Source organism: Neopsephotus bourkii, unplaced genomic scaffold (genome assembly GCF_033783945.1).
Source record: "Neopsephotus bourkii isolate Nb327-2 ecotype Australia unplaced genomic scaffold, CSIRO-AGI_Nbou_v1 NB_620, whole genome shotgun sequence".
Classification (NCBI taxonomy): Eukaryota; Metazoa; Chordata; class Aves; order Psittaciformes; family Psittacidae; genus Neopsephotus; species Neopsephotus bourkii.
This window is the reverse complement of record NW_026901120.1, coordinates 2,289,727-2,308,969: the sequence shown is the minus strand read 5'-3', so window position 1 is coordinate 2,308,969 and position 19,243 is coordinate 2,289,727. Positions and strand designations below refer to the sequence as shown.

Below are 19,243 nucleotides of genomic sequence, written 5' to 3'. Positions count from 1 at the left end.
TCAGGTGAGGAGTCTGTGCTAGTTCTGAAGCATTCAGTAATTTGAACTACCATTTAATTATGGTAGTTCAGAGAAAAGATTTGAAGGGCTGAGGCTATCTAATCATGCTGTATAGTATGTTGTGATAGCATTCTGTAATACTGGTTGTGTGTATTCTCAGTAGGGATCTCTTCTGTGGGTCACCTGTTAAAGAGCGTGTTGCTCTGGCTAATTTGTCTCTGGAAGCTTGTTGATGCTTTCAGTGTTAAGTATTTATAGGCAATTTTTTTGTCAAGGTCTGAAAAGTAACATTTCGTATTTTCAGTATTGTTTTAATTCATTAAAGATGAGCAATTTAATGAAAAGTTTTAGAGGAGTTGTACTGCCCCTGGAGAAAAATGCAGAGAAATAACTGTGTGCCACAGATTGTCACATATCTAGGCCCTCCTCCTGTAGTAGTAACAAGATCATTCCGGAGTCTTAAAATACATATCTCTGTGACGTTTGATTTCTCATTACGGATAAATTGAGTAATCTTGGCAATGGAGAGACACTGTCATTGGACTGGAGGTGGGAAGGAGCGGGACAGGTGCAGCTGTGACTCCTCGGGTGTCAAGTTGAGAGAAAGGCACTGCTTTCTAAGCCCGGTTGATGCACTTTGGTAGTTTTTGCTTTTCCGTGTTCAGATTGATGCTTTCGTAGTCTTGTTCAGCACTTGTAATCCATTTGACATGTAGGGTTGGCGTGCTGAGCAGGAGGGAAGCTTCTAGGGTTCGTTCAGGCTGACTGTAGGTGCAGTGAGATTCGACAATTTTATTTTCAGTCCTGACTTCACCATGTAAGTCTTTCTTAAGGGAGGAAACACTAAATTGTTTCAGCTCCACGGGGGTCTTGGCTTCAGGTTTTGTGCTTGCTAAGTCTTGATGTGGGGTAAGATTTCAAGATGATGTCCTTGTTTCACTGATGTGGAGGCGGCTTAATTTGCAAGAGGCTCCAGACATGCATATCGGGGGTTGAGTAGAGCTGGGGCAAGCTTTGAAAGCTTATCTTCTGTAGGCGCTGCCCCCTCCTGTGCTTGATTATCTCATAATAGACACCCTCCTTCCTAGGATGTTGATGTTCACATCATTGTTTCTACTCTGCATGACAGAAAACATAATGGTTGGTACTATCCAGCTCAGTGAGGAGATAGAGGACAGGAGTGAACTCTTTCCCTTGCTTCTGCCCGCATTATTTCCCATCCCACACCTTCAGAGGCAAAGCAAGGGCTTGGCTTAGCCTATCAGTTAAGCAACACAAATCAAAGGCAGATGGTGGAAAAAAGTTTATATGCTGCTATAACTATTAAACTGTAACTATAAAACAGTTTGTCAAAATTAGTAAGGGTAGGACTGTGTACCCATGCTTCAAGAGTACTTGTAGCCTTGGGTAGTGTAGGTATTAAAATGCATTGCACTTGCTAAAGGAGATACGTGCTACAGCAGTTATGCGTCATAAAAACTTGTTTAAATTCTTCTCTAGGAAGGAGTCTTTACCCATGCACTTAACACGTAAGTATAATGGGGGTAGTTTGTAATCCTTCGTGTTTGCATGGAGCTAGTTCTGACTCCTTGTAGCTGCTGGTAAATAATGACAGGATCCTTTTGCATGTTTCTCTACACTTCAGATTTTTAGCTATTGTACACTGCAGACCTGGTCTGTAAATCCATGAACGGTTCAGCCACACAAACACCAGCCCCCTCCATAACATCAGTTACACATTTCACTGAACACGGGTCATGGGACAAAATAAAGCTGTTCTGAGCGAGTAGACCAGGCTTTACTCCACAGAAGCTCCCTCCCAAGCGATGCTGCTGTGTGCGTGCAATGGAACTCACAGGGGTTGTAAGTGAAGTCTCAGCAGGCTCATGGCAGGGGGTGGGGGAAAGGTAAAGAAGAGGCTGCTCTTGAAAACCTGCTTTCTTTGATCCTTGGGCCCATGGACAGCAAGAAATGGCTGTTAGCAAAGGATACAGGTATGCCTGGCTCACTGGTTTGGTAACTGGCTGTCAAAAAAGCAGCTTGCAGTATGCACCCTGGCAGTGCAGGTACATTGGGTACATTTTGTTAATACACTTACTAGACCATGCACTAGTACCATTTTCTAACTGTCCTAGGCTTTGCTCATCTATTCTAAAAGAACTACTCCTAGAAGAGCAGGGTCTTTGGGCTAGGAGGCAAAGACTGTTTAGATTTGTATGCCATGTGCTTAGAGTCTAGACAGGCATTAAGTTATCCGGGGATGTTTTATAGGCAAGTTCAGAGCTGACGTGATGAAATCTGTAACAGCGAGAAAAAGGCAGGGGTGGTTGGCATGTATGAGCATCATTTCTGTTGTTCAGAGGCTCCCTAAGGCAGATGTGGCACTCGGATCTGCTAACCCCGGTGAAGACCCGCTGGGGTTGGCCGTGAGGTCCCTTCCCCGGGCCGGGTCAGGGCTGTGCTCAGGCAGCACAAAACCCTTTCGCTTGACGCCTCTTGCTGGTCGCGCTCGTTGGGAGCGAGGCGCCCGTCCGGCCGCTCTGCCCGGGGGTATCCGCTGCGGCCCCGCTGGAGGGCGCCCGCTCCGTTCCCGGGGCTGCCGCCTGGCTCTGCCGCTGGAGCGCAGCCCCCCCCGTCCCGGGGCCGCCCGCAGGGCACCGCCGGGCCCCCCGGGGAAGGGAGGGCGGGGAGCAGGGGGAAGGAGCGGTCCCCGCGGGGGGGGCCGGGCAGAGGGGTGGGATCTGCTCCGCGCAATCCCCGATGGAGGGCGGCGGGCAGCGCTCGGAGCATCCCCCCTTCCCCAGCGCGGGGGGGAGGCGGCGGGGGAGCCGCCACCCCCCGCTTCCTCCGTTTAAGACCCGGGGCTGGCGGGGCTGGCGGAGGAGAGCGGCCGCTCCGCAGCTGCCGGCCCCACTTCCGCGGCGCGCAGCGCGCAGGGCGGGCGCTGGATGCGCCGGCGGGGGCAGGCGGGCGGCAGCCGAGCGGGACCCCGCGCAGCGGCGCGATGAGCGCGGGCAGCGGAGCCGCGGCGGGCACCGCCACCTCCGCCCTCTGCCTGCTCCTCTCGCTCACCGCCGTGGCCGTGTGCCTGCTGCTGGGCGCCAAGACGGCGGAGCTGCAGGGCCGGCTGGCAGCCCTGGAGGAGCGCGGACCCGGGCCGCTGCTGGACGCGCTGCAGCCCCGCGTGGAGCAGCTCTTCCGAGAGGTGAGTCCGGCCGCGGGGCCGCAGCACAGGGCCGGGGACGGGCGCTTGGGCAGGGCGCTGCGGGGAACCCCCCCCTCCCTGTGGGTCCCGGAGTCTGTTTCCCCTCGGGAGAACTTGCTCCTTTCAGCCGAACTGCGCCCGTTACGGGCGAGGCGTTGCAGAGCCTTTAGGATTTAAGCGCGAAAATGGCCCAGATGGAAAGGATACGATTTATGCTCGAGGACACGCGACTTTGTCCCTCGTTCTATTCACTGGCAAAGATCACCCGAGTACCTAAATGCTATTTACCTTCTAATGCGATGGACTATGATTTCCTAGATAGAAATTTGCACGCACGATATCTGGACAGCCTCTCGCAGAGTATCGTGTGGTCCCGCAGCGCTGAACTGGGTTTTGGCAGGTAGAGAAGATGAGCAACTAGTTAATTCACTTTCAACCCCAGGGTTTTCAGAGATTATCCAATAAAGATGTCTCTGCTGGAAGATTTCTCCCACATGGAGAGCCATTATCCACACTGGTGCCCTTCTCCGTAACTAAACCATATCTCCGGGAGAAGTTACACTTGATCCCAGGCTTGCATTTCCCCCCAGACTCCGGTGTTTAGGTTTGGGGCTTTCCATAGGCAGGGAGCGCGGGGAGGGCTCCCATAGGAAATGCTGGAAGATCCCACAGTTACTTTGCTGGACTTGTGTAAACAGTAGTTCATAAAGCACAGCACGGCCACGGGGCTGCCGCGGGATGCTCCGCTGCGATCGATCCTGACATCTGGGGAAGGTTTTACCCCGGGATTTGTTAACGGCCTGACTGGGGTGCAGAACACGGAGCTGCATCACAGCCAGGAGCCTCCACCGAGCACAAATGTGTTTGTCAGCAGCGCCTTCCAGCTGCGAGCACCTCTGGGGCTGCGCGGGGATGGATGGAGGCAGCGCGGGTGGGACAAGCCCTCGTCCTGCCCGCTGCTATAGGAGTGACGGTGGGAGCATTCACTCACCTGGAAGCCCGGTTCCGTTGCTGTGCCTGGGTAAAAGGGGAACGTTAAGAAGTGTTTTTGTGAACCCCCTGAATACCAGACTAGGGGGGAGACCGCCGGGTGTGATCACAGAGCCCAGTTAACGTCTTCTCTCCGGGCAGGAATTAGCCTGCCAGTCGTGGCAGTTGTTCTGTTCCAATTACTCCAATAAATGTGCTTAGCAATGGGAATGGTTTCGGTGGCACTGCCTAAGATCATGTGCAACCTCTTGCTGAGATTTAGTTAAGTGTGGAAAGCTTGTTTTGTACTGGGAGCGCTCAGATGGAGATTATACAGGGGAAAACAGAGCAAAACCACATAATTGGGCTTCTAATGCAAGAGGGAGCTTGTTGAAATGCTTTGTATGACCAATGTTTTGTCAATACTGAAAGCAAACCTTGAAGCGAGTAACAGATTCAAGGAATGAGTGGTAGTGATTGTGCTGTCTATTAATAGTCGTTTTAAATGAACCTCTTCATGTATGGTAATGTTTCAGAAGGCTCCTGTCTCTTGACCAAACCGGTCTCTGTTTCATAAGACTCCTCGCTCATCGGGCCACTTCTTTCTGTGCTGGAGAGTTTCTGGAGAGCGAGGGAGTATTTCCATCATCATGAACATCAACTGGTGCCTGGGGTCAGCTTTTCTGCTCAGTTCTGTGTTGGGCCTCCTTTGAAGTTTGCCACAACATTTCAGAAGTGAAACCAAAGCCCCATACGCTCTCTGTGCCTGACCCAGCATACTTTGTTCTCTGTCACTGCCCCAAAAGCATTACTCCATCTACCAGTCTAGGGGTTTGCTGGAGTAATTTATGGCAGAGCTGTGTATGAAGGGCAGCAAATACAACACCAACATGCTGGCTCTGTTCCTTTTAGAGTTGTTTGAACGTGTGGCAAGTATAAGGAGGATAGGAAATAATAAAGGGTGAGTGTGTAGTTAAGGCAATGAAAGGCAATCTGGACAACTAGGATTTAATTTCTGGCCCTGTGAAAGGCATCTGAGAAATTGATGATTATAATGTTATATATTATAATGTGCCTTGCCCTTCCCTTGGCTGTTCCTTTCATGGGACTTGCTGCAGGGTCCTGCTTTGATGCTCTCTGAAACATCTCCAACAGCGTGGTCTGAACGTGGTAGCATCTCCACTTGCTCTACATCAAAGCCCCAGTTCGGAGTGTGTCGTTTTCATCCTGGAGGGAGGATGTTAACGGGAGGATTATAGAAGCATCCAGTTGTTGTAAACAAAGCTGGACCGTTTCGTTCCCAAGGGATTTATTGTCTGCAATAGGCAGACAGTGTCCAGATTAATCAATTTCATGACAAGAACAATTCAATGGGAGAACAGAGGACTCGCCCTGGGATTCAGCTCTCCTATTCCCAGGGATGCCTGCCGAACCCAGAGGATGGAAGAGCTCATTTTCATTTCCTCAAGCACCCTCATTATCCGAATTACTTTAAACAGATCAAAACTGAGCATCTTTCTAACATTCAGACTGCAGGTGGCTGTCAGAAAAGTCTCTGCAGATGCTTCCTTGGCACTTTTCCTCAAGGAAAGCCTGTGTTTCACAGGAGGCAGCCAGATCATTTTGGTATTATCATAGGGCAACTCCTCTACCAGGTGCTATGAAACGGTGTTGATACTTTCGGGACCTCTCACCATCACATCCGAGCAGCCAGAGAGGAATGCCTGGGATTTCAACAACACATAAAACCATTAAATCCCCAGAATAAAAGGAAAAGAACCTAACTCACACGTAGCCTAATTCCAGAACAGTCCACAGTGTTCAAACATAAACTGTATAAAAGTCAAGTCTGAACACCCTGAATTCAGTAAGTGCTTGGAGTTTTCTCTCTTGGACACGCGGGGACTCCAGTTATCAGGTTATTGGTTTCTCTCTTGGTAAATAGGTGAGACAGGGCATTCCTGCAGGATAGAGAGAGATTGTGGGTGAAGATGAGATGTTCCCACCCTTGCTGGGCTGCCCCAGCCATGAAGCACCAAACCTGAGCTCATACAACCCTACCTGTCATCAGGGCTCATTACCTCAGGCTTGGCAGTGTCCTAAATGCAGGCACGAACATTTCGGTTGGCGTAGAGAGCAGGCAGAGCGCTCACATCTGTCTGCAATATGCCACGTAGACGGTGCTTTAGGTTTGTGAATGTAGATGTTTCCTGGTCGCCTCACTGATGGGTTCTTCACCCTGGGGATGGAAACACTGGGCTTTGGGTTGACCTGGTGCTGTGAGAGCACCCCAGTGTCACTGGCACCTCACTTCACCTCCTCAGCCCTCCCCTAAATAAACCCGTTACACTGCACAAGGCTTGAATTTTAAGTATAAAATCAGCTGAATCAGGCCACTTCTGCTGTGCAAATATCGCCCTGGTACGTAAACTCCTGGCTGCCTGGAACCAGCTTCACTGTTGGTTGCAGCGAGGCTTTCCCTGGGGCCTTTGCCTGACCCTGCCACCAAACACACCGAGACGATGCTGAGATCTGAACATGGGATGTACGCCAGGATGAATCCAGCCCATGGTGCTCAGCTCAAGGGACTTTTGGGCTGTGCAGTCTCTGCCCGCCCTGTGCAAGGGCTGTACACTGATCACTGCTCAGAAACATTTCATCTCGTGTACTGCCATAGCATGGGGCGTTATCCGAAGAGGCTGAACGCAACAGGATGAAACCATTACCCCTCAGTGGAAGGAAGCGTGCAGGATGTTGGCATGCATGCACAATGCGCATTTAGATATAATATATTCTCTAAATGGCTCTTTTCATTCCTTCTCCGAACAGAAACTGGGTGAAGGGCTGGCAAAGCTGCGGACGGCGAGAGAGGCTCCATCAGACTGCATGTGCCCCCCAGGTAGGTGCAAACACACCAGCACAGCCAGCACCAGGCTGCCCAAGAGCTGCCTGCTCACTGGATCAATGCACTGAGCTCCTCCTCTCATGTTTTATATCAAGGAACATGCATTAAGAAGTGTTTCTTTCCAAGCTGAGGCACTCTCTTTAGCTCAGGACTGTTAACGTCTTCCATTGCCTTCCTTTGGCCTGTTCACAGATAAAGGAGTTTGAGGTTTGGACCAAAGCGACATTTGGCTATAAGAATAAAAGAGCAAATAGCTTTACTGGGTTATGAGCCCTGGGTGTTGGGCCAAGACAATTTAGAAGTAGGAAGAAAATCACTGGGGCTTAATGCAAGTGTGATAATTAAAAGCTGCAGCCTCCCAGCCTTGCTGCAGGAAAGCTGTCACTGGTTGTTTAACTCTCCTCCCAGAGTTTAATGAACTTCTTAAAGTGTCAAAACTTCCTGTTCTGCTGGGCAAGTGCATGCTCCTTGGAAACAATAAACAGCTTAGATTAGTTTGTAAAGGAATCTCATCTATAGAAATGCTGTGTTAAGTGCTGTGCTGTCATACCCAAGGGCATGAATGGCTTCAGGCTGAGGCACTTCAAGCCCTTTCTTTCCATGAAGCAGGGAAAGATGGGTGAAAGATGTGCAGTGCTTTGATGGGGGAGAGTGCACAGTCCTGTTCCAGAGCCTTGCGAGCAGCATAGTTCAGTTCTGGTTTTAAAGGAAAAAACAAATCATAAATGCTACATGTAAAAGCATAATAGGCAAGTGGGCAGTCTCAGTTTTCCCTGCCACTCTGGATATGGACCCTACCAGAACACACAGCGTTAGTTTGTACACACAGGACAAAAAGATGGGCTTTTTTCCCCATAATAACCTTGGAAACATGTCAGTATTGATGCTCTTCAGTGTGCTGCTTCAGTGAAAGGCTTCTATGGGGGTCCTGTACGCCTGTATCCAAACCCATGAGCTGAGACGCAAACCATGCTTGTTTTCAGCTCTTCCAACACCAGTGGTCAAATCAGTTTTCTTCTTTCTGATGCACAGACCCAGCCAAGTCTGTGTCAGCCTCACAGGGCTCTGCTGCTGCATCTTGCTCTGGTCAGTGCAGCCAGGGCACTACTGGTGTGCTTAAGTGGTCAAGAGGCTTTTCCTTTCTCTGCAGTTGGGATTGAAGAGGCTCCTTTGTGGCCAGGAAAGTCCCAGTCCTGTTCCGGGTCACTGGGTTTGATGGTTGTTGTGTTTGAGAGATGGGGAGAGGAGAGGAGGGGGAAGGTTTTCCCATGTGATGCTGAAATACTCATTACAGTCATTAGGAACGAATGTCAAAGTAATTGGAAGGAGAAGTGATTTCCCATGGGTAAGAAACGTGGCATCAGTGACTGCTTCTGGCTACCACTGCTGGGGAGCCAAGTGCTGTGCTAAGGTGAGGGTGTGCTGCTGAGCTGTTGTGAAGCCTTCTGGCTATTTCTGAGCAAAGCAAAGGAATCTTTGCCTCTGTTTCTTTTCCTGTTTCTCTTGAAGAAGGCTGAATTGCCTTTCTGGTCTGCAGTTAAAGAGCTTGGTCCAGAAACATCCTGAGAGCTCGTGGTCCTCACTGGCATTTGCTGCAGAGCTACAACAGGATGAAAACTAAGAGCTAAGCTTCAGTTTGCTTCCATGCACTAAAAAAGCAGGCCCTGGTGGAGGAAATTTCTCCCCTTGAGGGGACTGGGAGGTAGGGAGATCCTGAAACCTTTGCCCATGGGCAGGGGGAAGCAGGGATCACGCATGGGCAGCTGGAAGCTGGTGGGTATCCTAAACACCTGGGCTGGGGGGGGGCTTTCCTCCTCCAAAAACCCTGCTAAGCTTAAGAGTTTTATTACTGGATTTAAAGCAAGCCAACCTAAGAGCTGTTGGTGGTGATGCTGTCTGCAGCATCATGCCAGAGGTCCCTCCCTAGGTATCTCTTTGGGAAGAGGGGAACTTGGTGCCCTGCAAACCCATGGCAGTGGCAGGAGCAAACTGTGTGCTCAGGGCTGGACTTGTTTTAAACAAGACCCATTATTTTTCCTTGAAGAGAGTCAATGTGGATGTTTGCTGTGGTTTGAGGGGCTGTTGTTAGGGGACCTGCCTTGATAAAATTGACCTGTAACGCGTTAAAAGCAGTTTGGGACCAGATGACTAAGGTCCGGTTAAGTTAAATAAGGCTTAAATTATTTCAACCACAGCAAAGCCCTAAATCAGTGTTTGTAAAACACACAAACAAAATAAACTCTTTCCCTAGAAAAACAAAACCAAAACTGACCCCTTTTGTGCTTTGTGCTCTGCTGTCAGTCACCTGTTTGGCTACAGGGCTCAGCTGGGTTGTTGTAAGTTAGCTTGGCTTTGAAAATGGGACCCGGAGGGCTGTTTGGGGCTAAGCTGGGGGGTCCAGGGCTGGTGGCACCACAAGGGTTGGTGGCCAGCAGAGGGGGCCCCGCTGCTGTACCAAGGCCATGGAGACATCCTGATCCTCGTGGAAAATAACCATCAGTGGTAAAAAACCTGAACAAAATTACTCCCCTGGCTCTGACACTGGACATGCTGCAAGAAGGTGTCTCTGTAGCTGTTCTCAGCATCTGTGTGCTGCTTTGAGTTCACTTGTTTCGCTTTATTTATCCAACAAAAGCAATGGGGGGATGATGACAAATTGGTGTCACTGTGATTCCTTTGTGGTTTGGACATTTCTGTGTATGAAGAAAAGGGAAGCATCCTCGGGGTTTTGAGCAGCTGGACCAGTGTGGTTCGGGCTCTGAAATGCCATGATGGGTGGTTTGGTGATGCTGTGATGGGTGGCTTGGTGATGCTGTGATGGGTGGATTGGTGATGCTCTGATGGGCGGGTTGGTGATGCTGTGATGGGGGGGTTGGTGATGCTTTGATGTGTGGTTTGGTGATGCTGTGATGGGTGGTTTGGTGATGCTGTGATGGGCAGGTTGGTGATGCTGTGATGGGGGGGTTGGTGATGCTGTGATGGGCAGGTTGGTGATGCTGTGATGGGTGGCTTGGTGATGCTGTGATGGGTGGTTTGGTGATGCTGTGAAGGGTGGGTTGGTGATGCTGTGATGTGCAGGTTGGTGATGCTGTGATGGGCAGGTTGGTGATGCTGTGATGGGCGGATTGGTGATGCTGTGATGGGCGGATTGGTGATGCTGTGATGGGTGGTTTGGTGATGCTGTGATGGGTGGCTTGGTGATGCTGTGATGGGTGGCTTGGTGATGCTGTGATGGGCGGATTGGTGATGCTGTGATGGGCGGATTGGTGATGCTGTGATGGGCGGATTGGTGATGCTGTGAAGGGTGGGTTGGTGATGCTGTGATGTGCAGGTTGGTGATGCTGTGATGGGCAGGTTGGTGACCCTGTTCCAGTGATGAATGTGGCCTTTTGGTCCCTCCAGCTATGTGGGACGGGGCTGCAGTGGTTGCACTCCCAGGACAGGCTGTTCCCATATGCTGGCTCACTGTGAAACAGCAGCTCAATACTTTTATTATTGCCAATCCCAGGCCTGTAATGTTCTGCAGGGAGGCCCCTCGTCCCCATCACTTCAGCCTCTTTCTCTGGTGGGATCCTCATGGGCTTTGCTGCAAGATAAAATGCAGCAGGTGCAGGAACACGTGTTTATGTGGCATTTAGGGCAGCACTTGGAGGTGGGTTGAAAGCAGGACTAAACCTCCATGCTTCCAAGCACTTTGTTTTTCAGCTGTGTGGCTGTGTTCTGGCTGCCTTTTTATATCTAATTTTTAAGGAGTCTTTTATTCCCCCCCCCCTCCCCCTTGTGTTTTTAAGCTCAGTCTTTCAAAACCTGGTGTGAAAGGTTCCTGTTAAATACAGTATTTGCCATAGGGTCTGTGGGAAGGTCCATCAAGAGCTCAAGGTACTGGATGCCTGAGAGCAAATCTTCTTAAATCCAATTAAAGAAGGCTTAAAGCAAACCTGGTCCATAGAAAACACCCTGCCCAGCATCTGGTCCTTGCTGTGTTGCAGGCTGAGGGTGTGAAAATCTCCAGCTCTTACACTGTGTATCTCAGTACACGCCTGGAGAAGAGAAGGCTGCGTGGAGACCTCAGAGCAGCCTCCCGGTATCTGAAGGGGGCCTATAGGGATGCTGGGGAGGGACCCATCATTAGGGACTGTAGTGATAGGACAAGGGGTAACGGGTTCAAACTGAAACAGGGTAAGTTTAGCTTGGATATAAGGAGGAAATTCTTTCCTGTTAGGGTGCTGAGGCACTGGAATGGGTGCCCAGGGAGGTTGTGAATGCTCCATCCCTGGCAGTGTTCAAGGCCAGGTTGGACGAAGCCTTGGGTGAGATGGTTTAGTGTGAGGTGTCCCTGGCCATGGCAGGGGGGTTGGAACTGGATGATCTTAAGGTCCTTTCCAACCCTATTCTGTTCTATTCTGTTCTGTTCTATTCTATTCTCTGTGTGTGTTGTGTACCCCTGTGCCTCTTTATTGCACGGTACCTCCGCAGGCTTTGCAGTCCAGAGCCTTAACTCCGAATTTCCCAGCTGCTGGATTACGCGTGTTCCTCTCTCCATCTTGATCTCGCGCTGGGGCGGTGTCATACGCTTCTGAACGTACGTATGCATTGCAAACCAGTGTGAAAACGTTCAGTGTAACCTGATGTTCCAGTTCATATGTGACAAGTATTTCCCAATAATGGCTTGGCAGCGGGAGGAGAGGAGTGGTACTGCAGGGCGGCCGATTGCTCCATGGCTTGGCAATTCAAACCATGTGTACTGGGGGAGGCGAGCCTTTCAAACCCCCCCGCGCCTGCAGACTCAGCGGCAGCAGAGGCTCTCTTGCTGTGCTTATTTTGATCTCTGTTTTAAAACAATATCATTATTTTAAGTGTTTATTTATCATTTTTAGCCAAACTTCATGCACAGGGATCAGCTCTCCGCAGCTCGCTGAAGTTTGGCTCCGTTCTCTCTGTGGTTCCCAGCGCCTTGAAATGCCTGCCTCGGTTTTGCTGGTGTCAATGCTGTCTCCAAGTGCCATTCGCTATCTGCCTTCTCCCTGGGTTGTCTCCCCAGGTAATTAGCACAGCAGAATTCCCCTAATTGCTGGAGATCAAGGAGGAGAGGGCTCTGCTTGCTTTGTAGTCCTGACAAACGGCAGATGTTTTCCAGCAGCCAAATGGGATGCGCTGAGCTCTGGTAGCACCGGCTCTTTGTTTCGCATCCTTGTGTGACAGCAGCTCTCCATTATTGCTCTCTCCTTACATGTTCAGTACCTGGGTCTGTAGTGCTGTGTTTGTGAGCCATGAGGCCTTCAGGATAGTTAAACAGATGTGGAAAAACATCAAATGAAAGCAAGTGTTTCTTTTATAAATTGGTGATGATCTCTGCCTTTCTGGGTTGCTTTGCATTTATGGACATTGAACGTTGGAAGTATTCCTGTCACCCCAAAGAGACATTATTCTGCCTACTAAACCCATTAAAACCCAGTATTTTTCTGTAATCTCTATGATTTAGGATGAGACAAAGAGCTGTACAACATCAAATGTTTCCTAAACCCTCCTTGCCTCAGCTTCCCATACCCCACCAGTCACTCTGCTTCAGCAGGGTTTACTTTCTCCGTCTGCCTTTGCCCACAGGAGGCTCAGATATTAGAATTACAGCCTTAGCATAAACAGGGATTTTTCTTGCACTGAAGTTACAAACGCAATCGGAATTCTCTCCTGCACGGAAAAACCTGTGCCAGGATTGTCAGAAGTGAGCCAGAAGCCAAGCACTAAAGCATCTAAATAACGAAGAACAACTGGCTGGGATGGACTTTAGACAAATGGTGCCATTTAAATGCAGGCGCTTACTTTGTGTTCAGTGTGTTTTCGAGTCTTACCCCATCAGAAACCCAGTCTGATGGCAGATCCTAGCAGCTATTGGGAAAGTGCCCTTTGAGCACAGAAATCACTGCTGGCTACTGTCCATCAGCTCCTTCCTGGCGACCATTTCCCAGTCCCTTTTGGATGTTTGTGGAAGGCCCCGAGGACTTCTGGAGCCGTGTCTGCACGCCACATGTGCAGGAGCCGACAGCCGCCTTCTCCCGGGAGCTACCTGGGATGGGCATGGATACCCTCCATCTTCTCACATGGAAGGTTCTGGAAAGCTGCCGCCGCAGAGTGCTGGGCCCCCATCCTTGGGAACCTTGAAGCTCTGCTTAGGGAGTTGTTCCATGGCTCCAGGACTCTCCATTGGGGGAAAACTAAGGGTTAGGGGGTTGTTTTCTTGAGTGGTTGCAATAGATGGAAATAAACGGAGGAGAGGGAGCCTTGCTTGGTTTGGCTCATGTGTGTGTTGTGCACTGCAGGGTGCCAGCCAGCGAGGGGGAAGGAGCCCAGAGTGCCTCTTGAAAGCAGAGGAAGGATTTTCTGATGGGCTGCTGTGTGTGTGTCCAGGGAGGGTTGGTGGCAGTGCCAGAGGGGCTCCTGCTCACACTGGTTTGCTTTCCTCTATTGCAAAGGCACTGTTGGCGCTGCTCCTTCCCCCAGCCAAGGAGCTCGTGGTGGTGGAGGGAGACAACCAGGTGTGCAGCAAAGGGGAGCTCTGAGCCTGGGAATTTGGGGATTGCCCTCAAAGCGAGCTCCCCAGCACGCTGGTGTCCAAGGGAAGGCACATCCTCTGCTCAGCACCCATCCAGACAGCACCCTACCAGATCAGCTGCTGTGTCAGCCACCAGTGACATTTAGCGTCCTACCGATGTGACATTAGATGCTGGATGTGGCCAGGACTTTCTGAGGCAGGAAATAGCGTGGTACCAGTGTTATTCCCAGAGCTGGCAGTGCCTCTGACACGGAATCAGAGACGTGAGCTAAAAGGCAGTCTGGCCTCAAAACCACTGGCGCAGGAAGATGGGCTGGAGCCATGTCCCAGGGAGCCTGTGGCGGGATTTATCCTGGTGGCATTTGGTGCAGCTCCTGTGTTTGAACAGGGAGGCCCAGAGCAGTGCATCAGGGACCAGCGCTTTCCCAGCAGCATTCATCTTGAGGCCACTTCAGCAAAAATTAATCAAAACTGGTGACATCAATGAAAATTTATTTTTTCTGAGTCTGTCCAAGTTATTTCGAGCGTAATGAAAACTACAAAAATAAACCTGACGGCCATATCCCCTGCGAGAGGCTCTGCGCAACCTTATCTGTGCCTCTGCATATGAAGTTATTTATCGAGGCACAGATATTCTCTGCTGCCAGCCCCTTCAGCGCTGCCTTTCCACAAAGGAGGCCCTGGAGCAGGTTGGGTCAATGCTCATGGACTGACTCACCTGGGAGTTTCCCATCAGCTTCCACTTGGTTTCCTCCCCTTTCTCGTTCATTGATGGATTAATGTCACCCACATGAGCAGCGACTTGGGTTTGGTTATTGAAAATAGACTGCGCTTGGCATGGTGCCTGCTGTGTCTCCATCCCATTGAGCTGATAGTGCTGTCATCTCCTGTCCATCCCGGGTGTAACAGGATGGGAATGTGCTTCAAACCCAGCATGCTTTAGGTTGATGTTATCATTCCTGTAGTGTTGATAGAAGCAGGCTCTAGCACAGAAATGATTTTTGGGCAGTCAGCTACTGCTGATGCATTCCTGATGCAAGAGCTGCCTTATTTCTCTGCCACCAAGAAGCTCCAAGCTGGTGGTTCATGACTTACATCATATGGATACACGCTGCGTAGTAAGCATGATCACCTACGCACATGGCTGGGAGCGTGTAGGTAGCAGCAAGCAAAATCCAACCAGAGCAGAGGGGCTGTATCACTGCTAAGCCTCTGCTCTTGCTGCACTGGGTGGGTGTTGCTTCATTCCTCAACAGGTACTATTGAACAACCATCCCATGGCCTCTTTCAGGGAGAACCAGCCCAGGGAAAGGCTGGAAAACCAGCCCCACCAACCTCTGCCCTTGGCTTCCCACTTGAGAAATCCTGGACTATCCATTATCACCTGTTTTGCCATTCAAAGGCCAAAAACTAGGACTAGACCGGAAACTAGGGGCTGGGAGCAGCCTGCTCTTAGCAGGTTGGAAGGTGAACCTGGCCATGGCAGGGGGCTGGAACTGGATTTTAAGGTCCCTTCCAACCCAAACCAGTTTGTGATTTTATGTGTTAAAGGGGTGGCAGTTCTCCTTCAGCTGAGTACTTCTGCACCTGCATTCTTCATAAAGCCAGTCTGGCTGTAGGAAGTCACTGACAACCTATTTTAAAAGCAGCCAGGATGGAGGACTTGTCCATGGGTTTGTACATCTGTGGTTGTGAGGAGTCTGGAGGCAGCATTGCTGCAGTGGTGTCCTTAGGATGCTGGATGTGCAGGAGCCCACCATTGAACTGCCCATGCCATGCGCATGGACAAGGTACACCAGTGTCTGAGTGACAGGTCCTCGTGGCGACACGCTGCAAGGAGAAGCAGCGTGAGGAGTCAGATTCAATTGCTGATCTTATTTTAATTGCACCTGCCCTGCCATGGTCAATCAGGCAGTGAAAAGGCTGGAATTCTCTCCGCTTGTCTAAATCGGACCCAAGGGACAGCAATTGTCATCATTTCCCAGCTACGAGCCCATGGTAATCCCATCAGGCAGCATCCAGCCCCGCGGGGAGGAGATCATCTCTGCAGCACCCCAAGCACGAGCGTGGTGGGCGCAAGCCTTTGAGCTATGCAGCCTTGCAGGTTGTGTTCACATGGGTTAGGGACATAATTAAACCTCCACCTGCTCTTCGTTTGTCACCATCAGGCTTTGTTTTATCACGTGGCAGAAGATAACGCCGGTGCCAAGATAGTCCTGAACGCTCGGGCTTGGCAGCCTCTGCAATCCATCGTGCTTCTTGGGTTTCATCCCTGCGGCAGATAGATTGAGCACGTGGCCTTTTGTATGAGCAAAGAGCTGCTGGAAATGCAGGGGATGGCTGGTCCTAAATGTCCCCCTCCCTGCCCAGCTTCTGCTTGTTGGCTGCATTTAATGTGACCCAGAGAGAAAACTGCATATGCAGGATGAATGGAGTGTAGCCAGGGGACTCATGGGGTGGACTCCATGGGTTAAGTGCTAATTGGAGCCAGAAATCCACCTTTTCCTACACATTGGAGTTGGGGACGTATTTGTGAAAGGCCTCGCATTCACGTTGTATGGTTGGAGCAGGGATTTGAGGCTGCGTTGATTGCATTTGAAGCTGTTGTTCATGTTTCTGGCACTCTTTTAAATTGGGCCTATTTATGTAATTATTTATTGAAGACATTAAGAGAACTTGGCTCCTACTGAGCAGCGTCTGCCTTTACGGTTTATTTTTGCAAACTGACTGCAATCATGGCGAGATTGAGGCCAAGAAAAGCCAGTTTTTACCTGGGCTGTGTGACTCAGACTACTTTTTAATCACCTTGAGTGACCCCATGGCAAGAGCCACTGACCCCTGATGACACAGGACTTCATTCATCAGAAAGCCCCTTTGGTGCCAGTTGACCGGGACCAGTTATATCAAGACAACTCAAGTGGTGGACTTGGCTCCAGCCCACAGTTGATGTTTCCTATGTAGTTGCAAGAAACCCTGTGTTTGTCCTTTGGCTTCTGGCTCTTTGTAGCATGACCATGGCCATTGGCTGTACAAGCAGCACACGGGTGGACCTCTTCAATGCAATCTCTATGCACCACATAAAAATTATACCCCTCATGCTCCAGTCTCTTGGGCATCTTCCCAGGAAGTATGACATGGGGAGGGAAGCTTTTACAAAGAACATTAAATGGGCTCGACGGAGTTCCCAACCATCTGCATGCTTGTGGTCAGGCTTCTAAAATAACCCACTACTAGAGATGAAGTCTATCAGTGCAGGACATCTGGAAGTGCTTCCTTCTGGCTCGGGTTTGTCTGGGTTTTCTCCCCATTTTGTGCTGTCTCTGAGCCATCCCCGTTCATGCTGCTCCAGCGTGCGGCGCGCTTGGTGCAGGAGGATGGAGCGGGTTTGTGCTGCTTCGCTGCTGGAGAGGCTGGAGAGCTTGGATGAGATGTTGAACAGATTTTTCTCTTCCCCAGCAGATCTGTCTGGAAGATGGGAACAGTTGGTATTGATCTGATCTGCTGCATATTTTGGGAAGCTTTGGCAGTAACTACTAGCAAACAATGATGCTTTTGAGTCCCTATTGTGCAAACAGTCAAATATGTTCGACCGTGTTGCACAGAGGCTCTCTGCGCAATCAGGGCCATTTTAATTGCAAAAATGGGTCCTGATAGGGAACTGTAAGGAATCCATGTCCCATTTCTGAAGAGAAAGCCTGGCTTTTGGGCTACTGGCAGCTGCTTTTGGCTTGTCTGGCTATTTACTGGAGCGGGATGAGATGGGAAGCATGCTGTTGGTAGTGGGTTGTGTGCTGTTGGTGGGGATGGTGATGCTCGTCTGTGCCATGGATGCAAGGACTTCTTGTGTGCATTTGCTTCTTTAAAGTTTTGTCCTAAACCTTGCATCCTAAACCACAGCTTTTCCAGCTCAGCGCTGGAGGGCGTGAATCTGGGTTCATCCTCCCTATTATGGTGACTGCTGTGTGTGGGTCTGCCCTTGCCCTCATCCTTGGCATGCTGGAGTGTGGTGCAAAGGCAGAGATGCCCTGATCAGGGCCAGAAGTTGCATGTGTTTTGCTTTTCTGCTGTATTTTCTTCTGTTTTAATAATTTTATTTGCATCTATCCATTTTGTAGATGAGGGCTGTATAAAAGTCTTTTTTTTAATTCCAAATATATGATTAAACTCCCCAGGAAAGGGTGCTCAACACTGACTTAGGAGTTTATACCACTTTGACTTGAAGGATAAAACTACTGTATTTTATCTCTCTGAGGGTTGCTTTACTGTGCATTAAGCCAGACTTTAAGGACCTCCATTTCATTTTCAGAGTGAAAAGACTCACAGTCTTTACACTGTTTCTTCTCACAGACATAAGGTCAGAGAGCATCAGTGCCTCGCAGCATCCCTGGGCACTCGGTGCTGAGGACAGGCGGCCGTGCTGGGGATGATCAGGCAGACAGAGGAGGTCTGGAGTATCTGGAGGAGCAGCAGCACAGCCACCCCCTTGGTTTGGTTCCCCTTGGTTGTAGCGGCACAAAGACACATTCAAGCCTTTGACAAAAGCCAGGCTTCTCTGCTTTTACACACACACACAAACAAAAACCCACAAAAGCAGGGAAGGGGAGGCTGTGTTGTGTTAAAGCAGGGACTTGGGTTTTAGCAAGCAAAACCCCCAAACCTCCTTTCTTTGACTTAACAAGGGGACCCCTCCTCCATCCCTCGCACCCCATCAAGTCAGTGGACATTTCCACCCCCCTAACTCCCCAGGAACAGCCCCCCTCCTCTTTAGCCCCATAGTGGTGTTTATAACAAAGGAGTTTTAGATACATAAATACGTATCTCCCACCCCAGATATAATCCTATATATATGTGTATATACCCTTAATGCTTGTTAAATGGCAAAGCAAAATACAATGAAAAGAGAGGAGCAGGGAGTAACAAGCACATTCCTTGTCCTTGGTGGCTAAGTGACCATCCTCTTTTAATGGGTTTTATTCCAGGCTTTGCTTATTGCTGGTTTTAGCTCCTCTTTGCTCCAAACCACCCCTGACTGATGACTCTGTGCCAAGAGCTCATCCCTGGGGGATTCACCCCAAAACTGGCTGCTGCCTGCTTTCCTGAGGAGCCAGGAGGGACATCAGGAGCATCTCTCACTCTGAGTATCTCAGGGAGGAGAACAGGAAAGGCAATGGGGCTGCTCCTGCTTTTCTTGCTAAGAGGAGCATTGCTCAGTGCATGCAGCTTGTTCAGGACAAGTGCTGTCACCTGGCTCTGCTGGTAACTGCACAGCTGCTGCTCCTGATGTACCACCCTCACTGCAGCTGTGTCTGTAGGCTTCTTCTTGCCCCTCAGCAGAGCATGGGCTTGGTGGGCTCCTGGGAGTATGTGCTGAGTCTGTGTGGGGAATTCCAGCAGCATGGATGGGGCTCCTGGATGGTGGGACACGACGCTGAGCTCTCTGTGGCTTAGGTGAGTCTGGTGGCATCTGCTGTTTCTTAGTTCTCAGGAAGGTGCAGCAAAGGGATGGTTTGTGAGTGCTGGTGTTGGGGTTGCTTTTCATTCTGGGAATACGTATGGGTAGCTTTAAAATACCTGAATCCCCTTGCTTTTTAAAGCACAGGGGGGAGATAGAGAT

General features: G+C 50.2%; 1 protein-coding gene across 1 annotated transcript; it reads left to right on the top strand.

Annotated features, from left to right (window-relative positions):
- Positions 1 to 1,957: 1,957 nt before the first annotated feature.
- Positions 1,958 to 7,164, top strand: LOC133211611 (pro-resilin-like). Its single transcript, XM_061352143.1, has 3 exons — positions 1,958 to 1,994; positions 2,520 to 3,205; positions 7,004 to 7,164. Exons 1-3 carry the CDS (start codon positions 1,958 to 1,960, stop codon positions 7,145 to 7,147), a joined length of 867 nt encoding a protein of 288 aa, XP_061208127.1. The 3' UTR covers positions 7,148 to 7,164.
- The last annotated feature ends 12,079 nt before the right edge of the window (positions 7,165 to 19,243 follow it).